The sequence below is a fragment of the Diadema antillarum genome, unplaced genomic scaffold (genome assembly GCF_040938485.1).
Source record: "Diadema antillarum isolate AM-2024a unplaced genomic scaffold, OU_Dant_1.0 scf00000032, whole genome shotgun sequence".
Classification (NCBI taxonomy): domain Eukaryota; kingdom Metazoa; phylum Echinodermata; class Echinoidea; order Diadematoida; family Diadematidae; genus Diadema; species Diadema antillarum.
In genome coordinates, this window is record NW_027270921.1 from 1310513 (window position 1) to 1332834 (window position 22322).

A 22322-nucleotide genomic window follows, 5' to 3' on the forward strand; every position below is an offset into this window, starting at 1 on the left:
CTCCCTGGCGAGTCTTGACTCAGGGTTTGGGGACTCGGCTTGAGCTGCCTGTGCTGTACCGTCGGTTGTCCTCGTATTTCCGGATGCGACTAGTCGTGTCATCCTTGGCTCTGAAACAAAGTAAAAGAGTATATGCTTTGATCACGGTTAATGTTTGCTTGTTTCTTTGTTTGTTTGTATGTTTCTTTCTTTCTTTCTTTCTTTCTTTCTTTCTTTCTTTCTTTCTTTGTCTTCCGCAAGTGGGAGAGTGAGCCTGGAGATAAAATTAGTATCTGTCAAAAAAAGCTGCTATCTAGTACTTAGGTATGATAGGGTCTCTTCGACTTTGTTGATTTTAATCTGCGTGTAATTTCATTGCAATGCTCATTTTGCATTCAAGTTTCGCTGCAATTTATCCATGCGTGTCTTTAAATGGTTTAGGTCCTACGCATATTCTCAGTTGAACGTATGGAGGTCGTAGTCGTAGTAGTAATCACCAGTATCATAGAATTTGATGTAAGATTTCACCCGTGTTGGCACTGCAGGGCATGTTAATATTCGAGAATGTCATTTGGAATACAATCATCTTAGTCCCGAAATAGACAGCTTTTACAACATTGATTGCATTGAATCAGATGATGGTCGGCCTTTATTGCTCTGATTCAGTAACAAAAACTTCAGCTCTATAGATCATCAACTGAGAACGGCAACTCATAAAAGACTGTCAAATCAGGCTTGTGCCGAAAGGGTGGGTTGGGTGGTGGCGCGTCGCGTTAATGGGAACACCACCCTTCGTCCAAAGCCCCCCCCCCCCCCCGGTTTTGCCGAAAGGGTGCGTTGGGAGCGTTGGATCGCGTCGCGTTGACTGGAACCCCACCCTTCGTCCAAAGCCCCCCGGTTTTGCCGAAAGGGTGCGTTGGTACTTTTTCTCTTTTTCTCATGTAACCCTATAAAGCCTAAGTTATTTTGATGTTATTGTTTGATGTTTCATCGTCACATTTGGCACATGGGTAGAGCAACTCATAGTCTACATGACCGCATACTTGATTTTTTTCATGGTGACACATAGAGGGCGCTATTTACCAAAATATAAAGAAATACATAGGAAATATGCTAAAAACATGATTTTCTGTATAATTTCTTTGTCCCCAGTATGTCTTATCAGAGACCAATATTTTTCATATTTGCCTCAAATGATCTGCAAGTCAAAGCTCATTATTTTATATGGTTGAAATTTCTCAAGGTCAATACATGGGGGCGCTATTCATAACAAAATAAAGAAATACATTATGAGACCTGTGATGTATTGTTAGGGATAGGTACATGCATAGTTATCATATTTCATATTCCAATAATATCGGAATTTTAAGTTTGCAGATTGATAATGTGATAAACAAATGATATTAGAGGTATAACTTGGGTGGAGGAATCAAAATGACACAAAATAGAATGGCAATCTTTGGAAAATACTGTTATTTTCAAGTATCTTTATTATATCTACGGTTTTATGGCATTGTCACAGAAAAACAAAGGAAATAATAGGAAAAACATTTCAGGGCCATAATTACTTCACATTTTGCTCCTTCAGCAAATTTCAGCCAAGAAACGCCCATTTTATACATCATGATATGGTTAATTGGAATTGGAACAGAAAATATGCAAAATCTGACTGACATGGTTGTCAGTTTTATTGTTGCCATGGCAACTAGCAATACCAAATATAGCTAAATTATATATCAAAATGTTCGAAATAAGATTTTTGGAAAAGTCACCAAATTTGGTTAAAACTGGATTAAGGGCGAAGGAGTGGCGAATGAAAATCTGGTAGGGGGCACAATGTGCCCCCCCCCCCTTGGGCTTTATAGGGTTAAAAGACGAGTTTTGAATTCATGTTTAACCAACTGATATTAAACAACAAATAGCAATTAGACCAAGCAGTAATTGGACGAAATGATGACTAGACCAACTGGTATATATTAGACCAACTGATATTAAACAGTCTATTAGACCAACTGGCTGTAGACCAAGTTGTAATAGAGTGTAAACCGATCCGGACGATAGCCTCTTTGAAATGGTTGTTTGAAGGTTAAATATAAATTCAAAACTCGTCTTTTAATATTACATGAGAAAAAGTACCAACGCACCCTTTCGGCAAAACCGGGGGGACTTTGGACGAAGGGTTGGGTTCCAGTCAACGCGACGCGACCCAACGCTCCCCACGCACCCTTTCGGCAAAACCGGGGGGCTTTGGACGAAGGGTGGTGTTCCCATTAACGCGACGCGCCACAACCCAACCCACCCTTTCGGCACAAGCCGTCAAATCATCGTATTCCAATATCGAAGTGTCCGACCAAGAATTGTGACCATGGCGTCTACACTCTTTGTTAAAATAACAACAACAACACATCGGACTCACTTTCGCAGCTTCACGCCAAACAATGGCTTCTCTTGTTCCTTGTTAGTCGGCTTCTTGTCCATGCCCATCAGGCTGTTGTAGCGCATCAAAATCGTCGCCGTCACGCGTCTGCGCAGTCGGGGTATCGTTGGCGATGAGGGGGCGCCCTGACGGATGGCTTCTTGCTGCAGTGATAGTATGAGTGTGGAAGGAAGAGGAAACCATCTAAATCACTAGTCCTGCCAGAAAACATCTTGAGATTAAGAGCAGATAACAAGTTCACCTATCGCTTTCACATGGAGACCCGATTGTGTGTAGTGCTGTATCAATTTCATCTTACAATAGTATTCATAATGCTATTTCTAGGGTGGTTACAGCGCACTTTATAATAAAGACCCATTGTCAACATTAGCTCTTACCGCTCAACACAAATGGCACGGTATATTCGTGCATTCACGATGATCAGTCAGTGAAATGAGAGCTATCGTGATAACGATCACTGCTCTATTAGTTTCGTCCGTTTGGTTTTGGTTTGTTGGCACTTGCCATGATTGCAAATATGATAGCATTTGACACAATCACAAGACCATCTATAATACGGACCGTGACTCATGCATAATGGCAATAAGTTAGCATTATTAGGGAGCTTTAGGTTTGTGTCGTGGACGTTTAAGAGGAAGAAAAGAGCGACTGTTCTGCGCATGTGTCGTCTGAGTTTCACGTCTGGACTAACCACATTAGCGTCCGCTGAAATTCACGGCACAGAAAGCTGCTTGATGCAATGATGATTATGGCGGCGCCATTTACTTCTTTATACGCTGATCTTCGCGAAACCTGAATCTACTTTGCAACACGACGCAGGAAGAGAGGAGAACTGCAAACGTAATCGTCGTCTTTAATAACGCCCGCGTCGCAAATCTAAAGCTCCCTATCATGTATTTGTGAGGGAGTGTAAGGTGGGGAACTTGAGTTTCATCACCGCGTAAGGATTGATGTGGCATTATATGTCTCCTAAGATTACAAGGAGTGTACTTATAGCCCTGACATACACAACTCTGTGGAACTATAAAAATGAATCTTTGACTTCCGTTAAATCACCTTAGCCATGAGGGCTCCTTTGCGGCCAATGACGGGCTGGAGACGCTGACTGCTCTCACTCATCACCATCACCTGTGTCCCCTTGTTTCTCGCGCGGAACTTCTCCATCACCTCCCCTACGTGAAGTGTCAGACCGTATACCTCCTCGTGGTAGCGTTCCTCGTCCTGAGGGGGTTCAAAGGGCAAAGAGGCGAGGTCAGAGTTCATTTCATTTTGTCGTCAATATTGCTTAATGTTTCCTAAATTTAATTGCGCTTCTACTGTATGTCACCATTACTCTAGGACTAACCAAATTGGTCTAAATAATATGTAAATGTTTTCTGTTGGGGAAGTTCTTGATAACTGTACGAACTTTTAGCTTGCTTGTAAAATGCATTGATCAGAATTTGGGACTAGAAAGTTTGCTGCCTTTAAAGCAAGACTGTCAATTACTATCTTCTATGTAGATAAGGGCATAAGCAGACATGCTAACTGATGAAGGAGAAAATGGTTACAGAACAAGACATAAGGTAGCATTTGCAAGCATCAATTGATATTCATATTTGGATTTATGATTATCACCTCATAATGAAATTACCTTTAGACGCCTCACAAAGCCCTTAGCTTCTGCTGCCCCCATGCGTCCAAACTGAGAGATGATTTCCTCTACCATGTTGCTAACTTCGGTTATCATTTTGACGTCACCGCTGACGTAGATATGGCCATGGCGGCGGAACAGGACGTTGTAGACCAACCACGGATGGTCCTTCAAAATATCTTGGACGTATTTCTGGAATGATGACGGTGACCATGATTAATTACATATGTTTGAAAGGCAGGGACCCAGCTAAAGGTCAACTGAGATTTATCATCTGTTTGGTATCTAACATTCGACACAATAGAGTGATAATGCCCAGTGCCGTAGTAAATGATGCCTATAACTGGTTTATACAAACTTATCTTGAGAGTTATACAACAACAGCAACAAATGTTACTAAATTCTTGTCCTATATTTGAATCTTAATCATCTTTTTAAAGAAATCAATTATTCATTTCTGAAAGTCTTATTTCCTCTTCATTTGACGAATCGTTATTTCTTTTAGCTTTTATTTTGTTTCAACAATAAACATAATTCAAGTATTATATCGGCTTTGGAGAGTAGGTCCTTAAACACCTTTTTAGTCACCTATAAAGGAATAAGATGAATAGGATGAATCATGTGCTCTTAACTGCAAGACGCCATAAATGTAGCATTGATCCTGCATGTACAATGAATCCTAAGTGGTTGGTTTCATATTGAACATGGCTGTTTAAGGTATTGAGCCAAGTGTTCTGTAATGATTTTCTCTCTTTCTATCTTCAAAAGAAAAACCCTCATTTATACACACAAAAGAAAATAACACAAAGAACTGTTGATATCATTTTTCCTAGAGAAGATAAGAGAATGCCTACTCGTGTTCGGCCAGGTTCCCGTGAGTATCCCGTCAGCACGGAAGTAAGCGCCCCTTCGTCCTTGGCAACCGACGTTTCGCCCTTGAAGAGGTCCTCCTTCGAGTTTCGACAACCATACACCAGAGTCATGTCTCCGTACGTATCCGAGCCGTCGCCTTCGCCGCGGCGGTTCCTCGCGTCAAAGTCTTGGCGCTCCTGGCCGTCTCCACCGGCGCTGGTGGAGGGGGAGGAGGAGGAGGCAAGTTGTCTCAGCTCCATCTGACGCTGCTGCCAGAAAGAACGGAAGGGCGCCACCCCGTTGCCAGGTCCCACCATGATGATCGGTGAGGATGGGTCTTGAGGGAGGTGGAAATATGGAGCCCTGCGCGCGTGGTAAAAGATGGAGAACATGATGGCTTTGACATATTGTTTTGAAGTATTTTCGATTTGGACGTTCTCGTAGTGGACCCGTAACCTACGTGATAACGTAATCTGAACTACTTGTTCATTCTCATTGCAATTGATTGTTCATTCTCTCCGTTCTCTAGCATCGGGATCTACATTTTGTAGAACGAGTCAAGAGATTATTTCATGCAAGCCACTCATGACTTCTTGACGTTCATGTCATGACCTCATGTTGGCTGTAAATCAAAATGTGTTTGCATTGAGTGGACAAGACTTCAACGGTTTAGTATCAGTCTATGGAAGGGTTTTTCTATAGTTTTATCGTTCTATAAATGCAAGGATTTCAAGGGAAATGTGGAGCAGACTGTTCTGAACAAAGAGGTGAACTCATGATCACAGAAAAGATGGAGACGATATCTTCAATCCTGAACAGTTATCACACTGAGTGACTGACATATATGTTTGACTTTAAGTTAAGATCAGTCTTTCTGGAATGAACAAGGTGTTGAAGTGATCTGGTGGGTAGATACTCATCAATTTTTCAAAAGGGCAATGGTGATCTTTGTTAATCAATTATGAAATCTTTGCGTTCGCTCTAGAATATGATATATTGGATACTGACTGTAAAGCCAAGTCACACTCATGTCAACTTAGATAAAAAAGGAGCCTGTACTTCTGAAAAGTTAGTTATGTTCACCCACTTGTCGATAAAGGCAGGAATGACGTCATCTTTCCACACCCGATAGAGCCAAGACGAGCAGGTTCCGTAGTGAACTGGTCCTCGTCCGTCTAGTGACAGAAACAAAAATATGCTGCTGTGCATTTCAATGGTAACTTGTTTACGATTCAGTGTTAGCTTCTGTGACTCCGCGTATATGATACAGCAACTTGCTACGTTGTGTGGCATTTTTTTTTCAGACTCGTTGAATCACCAAATGATCTCTCTGGGTAGTTGTTTTCCCCAAAGGCGTCTATGACTATGAAAGAGTGTGAGGGTATTTTATCTCTGATTCATTTTACTTATCTTCTAAGTTCCTGTGATGAGTACTTAATAGGCCCTAATTTAGAACTAACATCAGCTAAAGGCGAAGCTATCGTGTCATTGTCTGAATAACCATCCCTGTTTCCAATCGCTGCTCTACAAAATCTTAGATGAATGGACAAATTTGAGAAGAAAAGAAGTTGGACAATCACATGCAAATTTGAAGTGTAATCAATCCCTTGAGGTTTTACTTCAGTGCTTTGACCAGAAAAGTAAAACATATAAAAATCAAATTGTATCAAATTTCTTTTCTAAATTGCGTTTTCAGTGATAAGTGATAGGAACTCGTGTTCAACCGGCTACAGATCCACACATTAAAAACAAAGTCATTACCCTAGCAAATTATAAATCATAAGTATGAATGTGGACTTTAAAAGTAGTATCATCAGAGTTTTACATTCATATCTTAGGTCGAGTTATTAAAGTATGCATTCAATTTGTCACTGCTCATTGTTCAATATCAGTATACGATCACTCCGGGAACGTACGGAAATCACGTGACCACAACCACAGCACGCTCACCATTTGGATGATACGTCAGCACGGACACCGTGGCGTGAATCTCGTTGGCGTACTGTTTGGGACTGGAGCTGATGGAATACTGACGAGGTTTCAGCAACGGGAGCTGAGTGAGCAGGAGCGAGGCGGGTACCTTGAGGGAGGGGTAGCCCTCCAGCACCTCGGCCATGTTTGGCCAGTTCTCCGATCTCCATTCCTCGTACTCTTCGCCTCCCTAATAAGTTTGTAAAATTCAAGATGGAAAAGATGGATAAATATCTTTTGATTTTTTTATACCTATTATCATTTCACTGTAAATGTTTTATTTCATTTCTATAAATCGATTGCCAAGCAATTTATTTCTGTTTGTCTCGGATATAGCTCCACTTTGTTGATGATTTTCTATTCTACCTAACTTCATAATGTTTCACCAGAAAATTTCAGAACCAATGCTATTTATACAGTCAACGCCGCCTAAGTTGAAACCAAAGGGACCGGAGAAAATCGATCGACTTACGTGAATTACGATTTATATGATAGACTTAACACATGTTTATTTCCATCCGAGAAGAACTTTTCTTCGATTTAGCCGATTCTTCGACTTTTGCGAGGTCTACTGTAGGCAAGATTGACTGCATTTATCTGTAAAAAATGCTAATGATGTTCAATGACAGAAATGATTGCTGCGTACAGGGAAGAAAAAGAATAGTCACGACATAACACCTTTGATAGAGGTAATTATAAGAATGCTAGGATGAGATTAGAAAGCAATGAGAGAACCCATTACCAGTCCAAGAATAGTGAGCTTCTCTTTGTCTCGCGGATCAGTGGCGCGCGTTGCTAAGAGACGGAGGAGGTCCGGAGTAGGGGGCGTGGTGATGTCAAGAAAGCGTTCGAAGGCTGTTCGCATTGAGCAGGTTGGGAGGCGAGATACGGTCGTCCACACTTTTAACATTCCTGCAGTTATAGAGAAATGTATGATAGAATCAGCTTTTGTTGAATACATTTTTTTCTCAACGATGAAAATATTAAGGAGATTTCTGAAAACATAATGACAATAGACTGTTTATAATGCCCCGTATGAACTGAACCTTTCAGTATGTTCATATCTCATTTTGATAATGCTAATACACAAATACACAACTTTGGTAAAACATGCAAACACACACACATACAGACATAAACACACACGCACATACATCCAAACACACGCACACGCACACACACACATACTCACACACTCACATACTCACACACTCACATACTCACACACGCAAAGAACCAAATGTATCGTGAATATCTCACCCAACTGCGTCTCTCTCGGCTCGAGTTTCTCGAGTTTGAACACGGCATCCGGGGCTTTGTGGTAATCCAGGCGTTTGAGGATGCGAGAAACCAGCGCGTTTTCATTGGCTGGATAGATGGCCACGTGATCGCCAGGTTCATACGCCAGCTCTTTCTCTCCATTTGTGTTGAGACGGACGAGGATTGTGGCCCGGCTGAACGATAAGGACGAATCAATCAAGGGTAATCACGTCATGTTCATCATGTAAGATAACTGTAACAACATATATCTACTCTCAAACAGGGCATCGAGAACCATACTGCACCTGAGTCCTGTTGAATAAAAGATTAGTTCAGACATAAAGTCAGAAAATCAAACATAAATCTTTGAATACTCGATTCTGATTGGCTGATGCCTTACTTATGTTTGATTGCATTATTTTATGCAACAGGGCCCAGATATCTTACAATATGCAGATTATATGCAGATTATATGATTATCTAGTGTACGTACCAGGCGCCTCGACGAGATCGTATTATAGCGCATATCTTTGGTAATTTCAATATCATCATGAATAACACTTCATAATATTCATGCATGCAGGAAATATGACAATAAAAGAAAAAAATCACCTTGATTCTTGCGATAAGAGGTTCTTCCTGGAAATCATGTTGGTTGGGTAGATCCGGCGCCCGTGCAAGGCTGACAAAGCATCACAGATATCGGGTACACCTGTTGTGGCGTTCGGTCCCGCCGCGTAGATTCGAAACTTGGATGGAGCCCATTCCGATCCCGCGGAGATGACCGTTGGAGTAGGGACTAGTCCCGAGGCGCTGTCTCCTATTTGGAACCTCTCACACGCAGACTGTTGGTAACAATGGATGAACATGGAAGCACAAGATTTAATTTCAGGCTTAAAAGCAGTGTATTAGTTTACTCAAGTTCATAATAGGCCGTCTACTCCTTGATATAAATGAAAAAATAACTACAATAAGGTCGCCAGTAATGATAAAAACGACACCAGTATTACTAATGGTGATGATTAGACCACCTATAATTTGAAAATTATTAATTACAAATTAATGTTCATGTTTTCCTTGCACAGCGAAACCATTAGCACAAGCGATACGTTGACTAACGGTAGTAATGGTGATCAAAAAGAACATCAGCGCGCTACTTTCATGTTTGAAATGTAAAAATGACATATCATGCTGACACCAAAATATATGATTTGTCTGTACTACTAAAAGGATTTCTTAATTGAAAACAAAAAAAAAGAAATAAAGAAAGAAATGGCGTCGTAGGAATTATATGAGTTTTGATATAGTCGGCTTTGTGTGGTATATTATGTTAGGCGCATGGGGTTTGTACATACAATGTATATACACTCAGCAAAAAAAGAAAGTAAACACTTTTTCGAGGTCATATTTTTCATAGAAGATTTTTATAGAAATCAATGTATTATATACCATATTAAAGGTAATCAAATTGGCTATTAAGCTCATAGGTTAATGGAAAAGAAAACTTTACACATGAGTGAGCACATTCGTTTTTATCCTCCAAGGCACAAAATCAAAAATTGCAAAAATTGACATGTTCTCTTTCATTTGCAAATGCCCTTCACGATAACACTGACAACAAAATACCAGTTTAACACAATGAGAGACATGAATGAAATAGGAAAAATTAATTTTTTGTTCTTTTTATCTCTTTATTTCCTCTAAGAAAACAAAGTGGGAAACTAAAGGGGAAAAATAAGAATTTTCTGTCAAGTCAAACTTCAAACGACATAGGGAATAAAAAGCATAAAGATGGTTAGTTGAGCAGAATTTCTTTATTTACTTCTTTTAAACTGGTGATTTAAAATCCATGTGACAATTTCAAGAACCTAACATTATTTACAATTTCCTACTTTGAAAAAAAAGCTCAAATTTGTAACATTTTTGTTAATTATTACTTCTTCTCTTATTTCATTTGAATTTAGATTTGACATAAGATGCTTTATTTTCCTCCATTATTTTTTTCATTGGTCTTTTAGGCTTTAAAGATATAGAGATCAAAGGTTTGTTTTTGCAACTTAATTCATGTTTCTTTTTGTGTGAAATTTGTTGTTTGTTCTTATTGTTCTATGGAAGAACATATACGCATGAATGACAACTTGTTCAGTTTTGCAATTTTTACTTTTGTGCCCTGGAAGAGAAAAACAATGGTGTTCACTCATGCGTTAAGTTTCCCTTTTTGTTGACCTACCAGGTTAATAGCCAATTAAATCACCTTCAATATGGTATATAATACATTGGCTTTCAGCCAAATATTCTATGAGAAATCTAAACCTTAAAAAGCGTTTACTTTCTTTTTTTGCTGAGTGTACAATAATGATAACAACACTCAATAGAGAGGAAGACGACAGCACTGAACATGTTGTTGTTGTTGTCGTTGTCGTCGTCGTCGTCGTTGTTGTTGTTATAGTTGATGTTGTTGTTGATATAGTTGATGTTGTTGTTGATGTTGTTGCTGCTGTTGTTGATGATGATGATGATGTTGTTGTTGTTGTTGTTGTCATTATTCTACCATTATTGCTGTGTAAACGCAAACAGTCAGATGAGCCATGTACTCACTCGGAATGTTTTCATCAGCCAGCAGTCGAAGGATTCGTCCAAGCCCCCCATCTCATCCCCGACCCCCATGTCTCCCAGTCGCTCTCCACCGAGGCTGTCCAGCATCCAGTCTACACCTCGGGCAAAGGCGCAGAAGTATGGGAATAAACTGGACCCGAGACCGAATACCGCATAGCTGGAATCAAACAACGTCACACATTACTGGAATGATCCCTACGAATACACCCAGCATGATGCCATAGCAATGAGTGATAATACTTGATCGGAAATACACGTTCGTGTGTAGTAATAGAACCGTGAAACATCGGATTCGTCTTTTATTTTTCTTGTTTTCAATCCTCTCTGATGAGGCCGACATCAGTTATAAGCTCACTATAGCTGAAAGCAATCTTCCATTCATACTACGGTAAGTTTCTGTGCCAAGTCTTGCTGTAGTTGCATGAGAACAGACACAATGTTGCGAAGTGGACGTTATCTATCTGTTGTCATATACTTGTAAATATGCGACTAAAACGTCAAGGAAGCAATTCTCAAGTATCCTTTTTTATGTAGTCCCATACATCAAAGGGGTCGATTTTGATACAAAAATTAGGAGAACAGTGTTCAACACTTGTGAATCCCGTGATACATTTCATTTCATTTCACTTATTGTTTCTGCATGGAACAAATCAGCAAATCACTGTAGAAATTATACACATCGATTCATCATTCATCATTGCTAACTTTGCACGTGAAAGATAAAGAAATCATCGTGAGAGAATACATAAAATACAACAAAATATCAAACGACCATGCAGGAAAAATAAACTAACATGAATCATCAGTCCACATACATTTTATACGTAAAGCTGGTGAAGCGGGTGACACGGGAAATTGCTGAAGATTTATCATTTATATGAGGGGAGGAGAGAGAGCCATGCAGGGATGACAAGAGAGAGAGAGAGAGAGAGAGGGGGGGGGGGAGGGAGAAAAGAGAGATTTCAACTTTCAGTTTCCAACATCAATGACGACCTTACCTGAGACTCCCCAAGATCCCGGCCCCCTTGAGATGGAATCCACCACCTGTCTCTGAGAACGGGTTCTCCTTCAGGAATTTCTCACAGCGAGGAGACACTGGGGATCTGTACGTGACATAATAAAATTGATGCTGATCTTACTTCCGAAAAAAAGGGCTGAACTCCATTTCTTTAATATCTTTCTCTGTGTTTTATCACTAACAGTAAGTGATGTCAAATAATCTGTTGCAGGCAGTGGGAGGTGTACCATATAAAAGAACGCTGAAGACTATTGATGAACTAGCTTGAACAATACCTCCTAGGTAGGTTTGTGTTCTTGGCCTTTTCAATAGGTTTTGACTTGCGTTTCTACAAGGATTTGTTTTACCCCATTTCATAAAACGATTCATCAGGACGATTAAAGATTTATAGACTTTTATAGAAAGTGGCAGCATCTATTCCCATTCGATTTCTTTTCTACCAGTGGCTCACGAATGAATTGGTTATCAATGGAGACATTTTCTGCATTGATTCCTGATCTAATGACTTGGATATCGATTGATCCATATCATATTTTTCGACAATTATGAAAATGTGTGAGACATTTGGGTGAACAAAAATATTATTAAAATTTGAGAAAAATCATAATGAATTTGCTTCAGAAATTTTCGGATATTTCGATGTTCTCTAATATCTACATTTGGCTGCTGGGAAAAAGCTATAAATCAGAATTTGAAGATGCACTGAAATCATCTTTGAACTTACTCTGGAGGGACCGTGTTGTTGTTATTGTTCTCAGTCATTTCCATCAGATATCGGCAGAAGTCCTGTTTTAATTCATTGTGTGAGAACAAAAAAAGTTTCGATATAAATTCTTTTACAGAAAGATTCTAAATTGTCTATAACTTAACATCGTAGAATGTGAGGATTAACATAAAATGGAAACAATAGTAGAGTAGAGGATAGTTAAATAGATCAATATGCCCTTAACCTTGTAAAACAATTCCCAACAAATACATGTTGCTGATAAACTGGACCTCAGTAAGATAACATGGTACAAAAACAGATGAACAGTGATGAAGCTTTAAACAAAAGTTAGTTGATATATAAGTTAGTGTAACTAGGACATTACCTGCCCGTTGCTAGGTGGTTCCCCGTTGCCCTGGGTACTAGTAATGACGAGCAGCAAGTTCTCATGCTCGAGGTTCATGACGTCATACTCATCCATGCGCATGAGTCGGATGTCGAAGGCCTTTCGGAACATCTCGTAAACCTTCTTCGCGTAGTGCTCGGACTTGCCCGATTGGGTGGCGTACAGCACGGTTGCCTTGAAGGTACCGGAGAGCGCTCGGCGGAGTATTCGCGACGAAAATCGAGAGGGACTGTGAGTGGATAAGAGTTAGGTGAGGAGAGAAGAAAAAAAAAAGTTTTCACAAATTGAATTGACCTTTTACACAGATAAGGAGGGTGTCAGAATAGTACATGAGATATGATGATAATGTTTATGTAGGATTTCACATTGCGCGATTTACTGAAAATGTTAGCATGTTAGTCAATGTACAGCATCAATGTTCGCATAATCACTCTTTAACAATTTTACCATTAACACACCAGTATGAAAACATTTATATACCTACGTCATAATTCTTCATGTTCAACAATGCAAATAGTATGTACATAATCTGTGCATTTGCCTCATGATTAAATACTCATTTGGAACCAATGTTCGCATAACCACTACAATGATTATACATTGGCTGCGTACTAATTACTAATTAGTTATCACCTACTTATGCACTTACTCATAGTTCTCCACGTTCAACAACGTAATTCAGTAATGTCCACACAACCAATAGGTTATTTTCATGGTGTGTGGACAGAGAGTTAGGCTGTTTATCTCACGTGCTGGAGGATACGAAGACTTTGGCCTTGTCACGACAATTAAGCCTTTTTTTAAAAAATAACTATTTATCATGAAAGACCATTAAATCCATGAATTTTGTTGGGTGTATCATTACCAAAAACGCTAGCAAACGACATTCGTTATTTTTGAAGCTATCGTAGAAATCATCACAAAAGAAAAATACCAAAGTGACTGCAGGAGAGAGCTGAAAGTATAATAACAGAGAAGACACGTACTCTGCTCCGGGGGATCGCAGCCTGTCCATGCCGAGTCTTCCCGATGTTATCTTAGAGTTCCACTCGGGTGTCTGCCAAGGGTTGTCCTGTGCGTAATAGGTGTTTTTTTTTTTGAAAAGTCGGGAAAAAATGGATTATTGTTTGGTTTTCTGTCTGAGCCAGGGTAACCATACATACAAACGAATAATCTCACTTATAGAAATGAATAATCCTCATATTTCACATGTATTCATACTCTTTAATATGTTACTATTTGTTTGTATTTTACAATTTGCACATTCAATTCTTGATATGTTTAAGATTTACTTCTAAAATCAAGAATATAGAACATTAACACAAAACCAAAGATACGACGATTACCATAGATATCATATGGCTCGCTTCTGTTGGACAATTTGATGAAGTTAAACTTAAGTGGAATACTATAAAGCTTAATAGAGGGATGTAGTTATATCACAGGTGTCGGTCTACGACGTTTACTGTGATATCGTTTTCTTCTCATAACATATACCTACTTGTCACTATTTTCTTTACAAACAACATAGCAAAAAATTTAGCATTGTAAAATTAATTTTAAACGAGTTAGACCAGAAGCAGTCTGGCAACACACCTGGACAATAAACGAGGGAGCTAACTGGTAGCAGAGCGTCTCCTGGTAGAACAGAGACGTCAGGCTGGCGGTCAGCGGGGAGACGACCGCGCGCCAGTCCGTCGGGCAGCCTCCTCTGACACGATGCTCTGTGGCGAAGAACTTCATGAATTCTGCCGAGGCCGTGTGGTGATCCATGATGGTTACACCGTATTGCTGAATCAAAACAAAAAAGATCAAAGAGACATAAAAACGTCTGTGTTCCTTGTTCAGCAATGACATCCAACACACATTGTCCAACGGAGAAATGATTAGACACGTACAAAATCGTAGCCACAAATCCTAGCTTTTTCCCCATTTCTGTTCGTCAACCTTTCATCTTTCCCTGTGTAACTCTTTTCCTCTTTCTTACATAATATTATTACACTTCACCCTTTTAATGTGTTTTTCCCCTCGTGTCTTTTGATATTTACATTCTTGTGTTATTATCTTTTAAGGATCTATATAACTTGATTTATTTCTTTTCTCTGCATATCTCCGTTCCTCAATTTCAGTGCGATGGGATGATAGGACTGTGGTCTGATATTACCCAAATTCGTCTTTGCTAACGTAACAGAATATGCAGTGACTTTCTGCGAACATCATCCTAATCTTGCGGAACATGAGTCAAAACAAGCGAAAGATCTCCTCCCCCTGTCTGTCTGTCTGTCTATCTGTCCGTGTTTGTGTCTATTTTTTTTTCGCCTAAGATGTGAAAGAACACAAACCTGGAAGCTGTGTAGCACGGCCACGTTCATTTCCACCAGGGTGCGGTCTTTCCATAGAGAATCTGATGACGAGGTGTCTAGACCGAGACGTTCGGCTACCATCTGGGTGAGTGGATATTTAGGGCACGCAGTTTACCGAGAGAATAAGACCAGATAAACGAGGAGACGGACGAATGGAAGAGGGGAAGAATTGGAGGAAGATAGAAGAATGAAGATAGAAAGAATTAAGAAAAATGAACATGATGAAAGGTAAAAGTAAAAATATGCGTCAGAAATAAAGCTCGCAATTAACACAAAATTGTATCTCGTACTTTGTAATACTTCTACTGAACTTTTTTTCTTGTCTACGCAACAATGATTTTTGAGAAGTAGTGTACTCTGGTTTTTTTTTTCAGATGAAACTACAATGTGAACAGATATCGCTTGATATCGATTGACTGTGTATGAAACGATAGAGATGAAAACAAATATTCAAATCTAACCACTCTTGTGATGATATTCCTGCAACAACTCTTACCTTTAGCATGTTGTATCTCTTGGCGCCACACAGTGCGATGTTGGCGATGTCCGTGGCGACGTACCACTCGTTGATTGGACAGGCGGGAAACTGGATGCCGCCGACGTCGAGTAGGAAGTTGGCGCACGACGGCATCGTGTACCACTTCAATCTCAAGTCGATGAACCAGCGAAGCCTTTGGGAATCAAAAGACAAAAACAGGAAGTCTAGACTGCAAATCTGCATTGATGCGAAGTCATCACAGAAGCAAAAATGAAGGAAAAAAAAAACAGAATTCCTACATTATCACAAATGAGGATAATCATGCCAAAACTTCAGTCACTCACTCGGGATGGACCAACTCGACTTCATGGACAAGTTCGGGTGGGATGTCGAAGACCTCGGGGTCGTCACCGTTGACTTGGAGGACTAGGGGGAGGATGTCGAAGCGGGTCCGAGCGCTACGCCATCCTAGAGCCCGACAAACCTGAATTGAGATATAAACCCAAAAGGTAGAAACAGGATTAGTTAATCTTGAACACTTGAAACTAATAGCTCAATGGTCGTGCCGAATAGTCTCACTTGAAATCTGGAAATAAACACCAGATCGATATGTGATTTACTATGAAGTTAAGCGTACAGGTGTTCTTTCACATTGTGATTCTACTCTCTATGTACATGATGTATCAATCTATCTATCTATCTATCTATCTTTCTATCTATCTTATCTATATATCTATATATCTATCTTTCGTATCTCTCTCTCTCTCTCTTTCCTTAAAACTTACTATTTCATAAACATTAAGTAATCTGGTATTCTACGTTGGTGGTTTTTAACTCAGAATGGTTTAACTTGATTTCTAGTGCTAGCAGGAAGAAAATTACAAAGGACGCTTCAGTGATTGTTATTGCCGCTTATACCAGAATCTGTGTCTGTATTGTGCTTTCAACTTATGTATCTCACTGATGAATGATATTCTCTGATACTAGTAATCTGTATGCACACATGTTAATGAAGTATGTATAGCTGTGACATAGTGGGTAGACTCCCGACTCCCGTTTGGAGGACCCGAGTTCGAATCCCGCCCAGTGCTTACATTCTTTGACAAGATTTTTGACCCATGTCCCTCTCGACCCAGGTGCATAAATGGGTACCTGGCAACGCTAGGATGATAATGATAGCAGTGCCCTCTTGTAGAACAGTGGAAACACTGAAGAGGCTAACCTGGGTGAATAAGACCTTATTATTATGTGCGTGTGTCTGTCTTAATGTAGGTGTCTATACATAATGTCTGAGCTCGAGTGCTTACATCGGTGAATTCTAGATTGCTTGGATCCCCTAGAACGGATCCGTCAGGCTGTCGATAGCCGGCGTAGCCCACCAACTGGGAGTTCCAGATGCGGAAATCCCTCTGTCCATCTCCGTTGCGTGCGGGGAAGATCGTGATTGCTGGTCTGGTGGATAATGCACGAGTAAACGATAGACGAAACCAGACTGAAACATAAAACTTCAGTAGTAGTTGTTAAAAGAAGAGCCAAAAGCAAGGAAAACTCATGCAAGACATGTCTGTCTCTATATATCTCTCTTCAAATGTACACATAAATACACATATACTGAGTATGTAGTATCTAATAGATTTAGATTTATGTATAGAGATATTCTTTGTTGTTTCATACCATGTATTTAAAGATTCACGGAGACACCAAGAAAAACATATAAAAACATAATGAATAAGGGCACAAACAGATACATAATATATATATATATATATATATATATATATATATATGTATGTATGTATAGCAATAATAAAGTCACAACAGAGGAATGCAGGGAATGCATTAATAGCCAATCTTGATTTTAATGAATAATCCGAATGTTCGAGGATCCTTCCTCTTCATCAGGGATGACTGTGCGAATTTTTACAATGATTATTAAGAGAACGGATCTCTTAATTATCTCTTAATAATCATTGTGAAAATTCGCACTGTCATCCCTGATGAAGAGGAAGGATCCTCGAACATTCGGATTATTCATTAAAATCAAGATTGGCTATTAATACATTCCCTGCATTCCTCTGTTGTGACTTTATTATTGCTATTTCTAGTACTGCCAATACGCGGAACAACTACAATGTTTATATACATACATATATATATATATATATATATATATATATATATATATAGCTTATATCATACACAGAGAAAAAAAAAGAGACAATGAGATGGAGAGAGAGATACATATAGATGCTAAAGAAATTAACATACCTCACACTGCCTTTGTTTGTTGCGTAGAGTAGATGCTTACAAATCATCTCAAACATTTCCCGAGAAGTAGTCACCTTTCGGCCATCGAAGACCTGCGTATCAACGTTGGAAAGAGATATTCCTTATCAAAGCCAGGAAGTAACACTTTAGACATTGATTCTTCGTAATGACTCTCCATAATGATATCATTCGTCTATTTTCAACCGTCACGATACTTAAATAATGTATGTCATGCGTTGATCGAACACCAATTACTATAAAGTGTACCACAATGTCTTAGTGATTCCCATTTGCGATTATTTCCGGCTTCAAAGAATTGTGTGTAAATATCAAAATCAAAATCTCATCAATTTTGTAGATCTCAACTCAAATTGCTTAACTGATTTTAACGTATCGCATATCAGTTTGTTGTTAATGTCCTTTCGAGTATCTTTTCGTTGAGAACTATATATGAAATCTTGCTCTCCGTGGATTCTCATGTTTTGAATCTAAAAGTAAGATTATTTCTCATTTTCTTATGACGAGCTCATTCACTTTCCAGTTTGCATGTTACAAAGATCGTTTAAATCTTGGTGTGTTTCCTTTGCTGCTAATTGTGCTGATGGTTACCTGAAGTTTATTCCAGTAAATACGGCACTTTGACTGTGGGAGATTTCTCCACGCAGATTTGGCGCCAAATATGAGCTCGGCCTCCGTCAACTGAAACGTTCCAGTTTCCTTAATAGCCATCTGGACCTCGTACAGCCGACGCTCATGTGACACTGTTCCAGATCTAGCAAAAAAAAAAAAGAAAGAATGTGATTAATTGATCGAAATCAAATTGTCGATGACTATCTGTTTGTGATCCATGCGTTTTGTTTTCCTTCGCAAAAAAAAAAAAAAATATTTACGCATTGTATGATTATCTAATACTGGTCAGCCAATAACCTTAAATAAAACGTGAACCCGGAATTCTAAAGAGATGTAATTTATCAATATTTGATACAATCATGATCACAAAAGACAAATTTTCTGCTAATTTCTTTCTTATTGTTGTTGTATTTTCTGGGAATATATTTCCTTCCTATCGAACACTTACCGTTGAGCATGTGCATAATAAAGGTCGACGAACTCTCTTGCCAGACGAATCTTCTCATCTTGTGACCTTGGAAGTGGCCTCTGACGTGTTGGTGACGTCATCGGCTCAGTGCTCGAAATTCTGTGTCGTGATTCGGTGGATGTTCCCTACAAGGTAACAAGAATAAAATGTTCTCTTTCTAGAGTAAGTATATACCATGTCCTCATTGTACATTCTACCAGGATCATGTCAATAGTTTTTGGTTGAGATGGGGTACTCAGACTATAACTTCTTCTCTTTTTTTTGCGAGATTATGAAAAATGAAAGAGCATACAATTCTCAAAAGAATTCAAAGTTTATTTCATGAAAGTCGTTTTGAAATTGCTAAGATATCCAAAAACAAAGTAAAACAAAGTGGTCCTAAATAAAGATGGGTCCCAACTTTTATTAGGACCTCTTTGTTTTGTATATCTCAGCCATTTCAAAACCAATTTTCATCAAATAAATTTTGAATTCCTCTTATAATTGTATGCTCTGTAACATTTTCATAAAAGGTGTCTCACTATCTCACAGAAAGTTGGTAAACTGAAGCCTCATCTCAACCAAAACCACACCATCCCTTGGAACTAAAACATTTCTGTTGGACTACACTTCGGCATCTACATAGCTTGAAAGAATCTAAAAGCAATCAAAACGTCAATTTCTTTTTACATAGTTCATGAGAATTCGTTTTGTTCGAAGAGCCTGCTATCATCCCCTGTCACAAAAGAGCGCGGCAAGCGTATAAACACAAAATCGACTACATTCGTGACATATCAAAAGCACATGGTGGGGGAAAGCGATTGACCCGCTTCGACGCCCTATAATGTTTTAAAGGAATGCAGATCATACCAAACTGTATTCAATAGAATCGCGGGCGGGAATTTAAAGTCCCCCAAAAATCGATTTCTTCTGCTGGGTTCATCGCATCCGGCAAACAATACCTGACCTTACAAAGTTGTATCGATTTCTCATGGATATTTAATCTCGAAGACTTTACGTGCCTAATCTGCAGCAATGGTATTGGTTTTATGTGCTTTCAGTGTGAGGTACGTATATAAAGAAAGATAAGCCGAGAAATGACAGAAAAGCAAGCAAACATGATATCAGTGGATCATCAGAAACAAACAGCACAATGTTTCCGTGAAGAAATGCATCTCATTCTCGTCGATGTTGGAAATGGGTATTCCAGCGGGGTGAAAAATAAAGCCAGTCTAGGAGCTGCAAAGTTTCGCAAAATGTGTATTGTACTTTTGACAATCTTGTTTCAGAGTGCATTCAATAAGATGATACATGATATAAACGAGTGTATGTCTGTGCGTGTTTGTTCAGATATACGATCTGATCATCTTAATCATCATGAATAATTCTCAAACACTAATGGAGCAGGAGAGGACGTATAATATTCCTGGGGGGTTTTTTCGGGGTTGTTGTTGTTGTTTTTTTTGCGACCAACAAGACAACATAGTTGTTGGAAATACATAACAGAAGGCTGCGAAAAAAGTAAGATACATGCGTTACCTGATTTGAGCTCCTGTGGATACCCTTTGAAAACTGATGATAAAACTTACTTATAAAAAAGAAACGAACAAACAAACAAACAACTCAACGTGTTTTTATCATGTGTGTTTACAAGTAAAACACACATTGTCTGAATGGATTATACCAGGATGGTACAACGTAGAGGCTATACGAATTTGTTCAGTGAGTTTTGTATAGATAATGATTGCAACATTTCTTTTCTCTATTTTTTTTTCTCTCTCTCACGCACACACACACACACACACACACACACCAACCTTTATTGCCTGTGGGTGCAATGTGTCGACAACCTCAGAACCATCGAGGTGGTTAGTGAGCACTTTAGAGCTTTGTTTCTTCGCGGGCGATCGATTTCCTGATTGATGGAGTGTTCGAATGGCGGGAGGAGATGCCATCGATCTCGGCGACTTCTCCTGCTTCGCGCCCTCGGCCTCGCCGCCGGGGACCCAGAGAGAAACGAATCGAGCCGGGGCTGTGGAGATCAAAGACGGGTTCGAGTCGAACGAATCCTTGTTCGCCGTCGGCGGATCCTCCTCGGTCTTCCCGACAGGTCTCTCACCCCTTTCACCGCCCTCGCTGATGTCGATGGTCGTCTTCGTCTTGACCTCACTCTTACCAACAGGTACTGACTCCTTTCCTTTGACCGACATGGCGGCGAGGTCATCCGCCATCCCGTTTACCATCTCGTGAGGGGCTGGCACATCGTCGAATTCTTCGTCGTTGTTGTCCATTTCCGTCTCCTCCACTGATATTTCTTGCTTCCAAAAGAAAGTTACGGCGAGTGGGACACCCTGCTGAACTGAGAACTGTCAAACCACGTGACCTATATGGCGGTAGGAATGTCCTGTCTTTTCTCTTGCTCCAGGAAGTTGGAAGTGATGCGGAGTGATCAGATCTTGGAGATCCTGTCCAACCTAGAATCTATCAGTCCACGTTGTTCACCACGTTATGTCTCTTTGCACTTTCGTTTGTCACAGTGCACCCGAACGCCTTTATGGCAGAGACTCCTTCACCGGTGAAATCGTGTATCTTTACAATGTGTAAGAGAAGGAGATGTTTTGTGGCACGACAAAGAAATGTATTGATCTGGTTCTACAAAACGCGTGGGTCTCTATTAATTATGCATACCCATGGGTCCTCTTACAATTTCTAGCAAACTGACAGGCAGCTTTGAGACTCGAAGATCAACTAAGTAACGATAATCATTACTAAAGGTTGGCAAAGAAGTCAAGCTACATTGACCATGGAATACAGAGAGAATGCGAGGAACAATGAGGACGAGAAGAAGAGAACGATTCAAGGGGAAAGAAGAAGAGCGTTAATGAATTCTTGTGTGTTCGCCGAAGTTTGTTTAATCCGTAATACGTATGCAAACACACTTACTGCATCTGTTTATTGGAATCGGAATGTTCGATGCAATCCATGCATTGCATTCGGTTATAGATTGAAATAATCACATATCGCAGGACTGGTGTACAAGATGACAAAACGAAAACAAACAAACAAACAAAGGACACGCTTTTATCACGCCATCTGTGGTGCCCTATAACTGTCGTAGAGTTCCTCAAGAAGCAAACATTTTACATGACAATCTCGTGACGTTTATTTCGCGAAATCTTCTCGTTTGCATTTTGCATTACAATACAATGCAATGCAATGCAATGCAATACAATATAACAATACAATACAATGCGATA

General features: G+C 39.6%; 1 protein-coding gene across 1 annotated transcript; it reads right to left on the minus strand.

Moving 5' to 3' along the window:
* Positions 1 to 19: 19 nt before the first annotated feature.
* LOC139742236 (nitric oxide synthase 3-like) lies at positions 20 to 21356 on the minus strand. Its single transcript, XM_071652818.1, has 24 exons — positions 20883 to 21356; positions 19066 to 19211; positions 18597 to 18759; positions 17988 to 18079; positions 17027 to 17171; positions 16064 to 16203; positions 15738 to 15912; positions 15221 to 15322; positions 14475 to 14669; positions 13865 to 13950; positions 12858 to 13107; positions 12491 to 12552; positions 11747 to 11851; positions 10731 to 10905; positions 8745 to 8977; positions 8133 to 8326; positions 7615 to 7784; positions 6852 to 7062; positions 5989 to 6076; positions 4904 to 5264; positions 4050 to 4241; positions 3473 to 3637; positions 2396 to 2559; positions 20 to 110 (listed from the first exon to the last, which is right to left on the minus strand). Exons 1-24 carry the CDS (start codon positions 21354 to 21356, stop codon positions 20 to 22), a joined length of 4179 nt encoding a protein of 1392 aa, XP_071508919.1.
* Between the last annotated feature and the right edge of the window lie 966 nt (positions 21357 to 22322).

Coding starts and splice junctions, on each gene's coding strand:
- LOC139742236 (XM_071652818.1), bottom strand. CDS start 21,356: ATGGACAACAACGACGAAGAATTCGACGATGTGCCAGCCCCTCACGAG. Junction 16,204..17,026: donor GCAATCTAGAATTCACCGAT/GTAAGCACTCGA, acceptor ATCTCAATTCAG/GTTTGTCGGGCTCTAGGATG. Junction 4,242..4,903: donor GGGAACCTGGCCGAACACGA/GTAGGCATTCTC, acceptor TCATCATTCCAG/AAATACGTCCAAGATATTTT.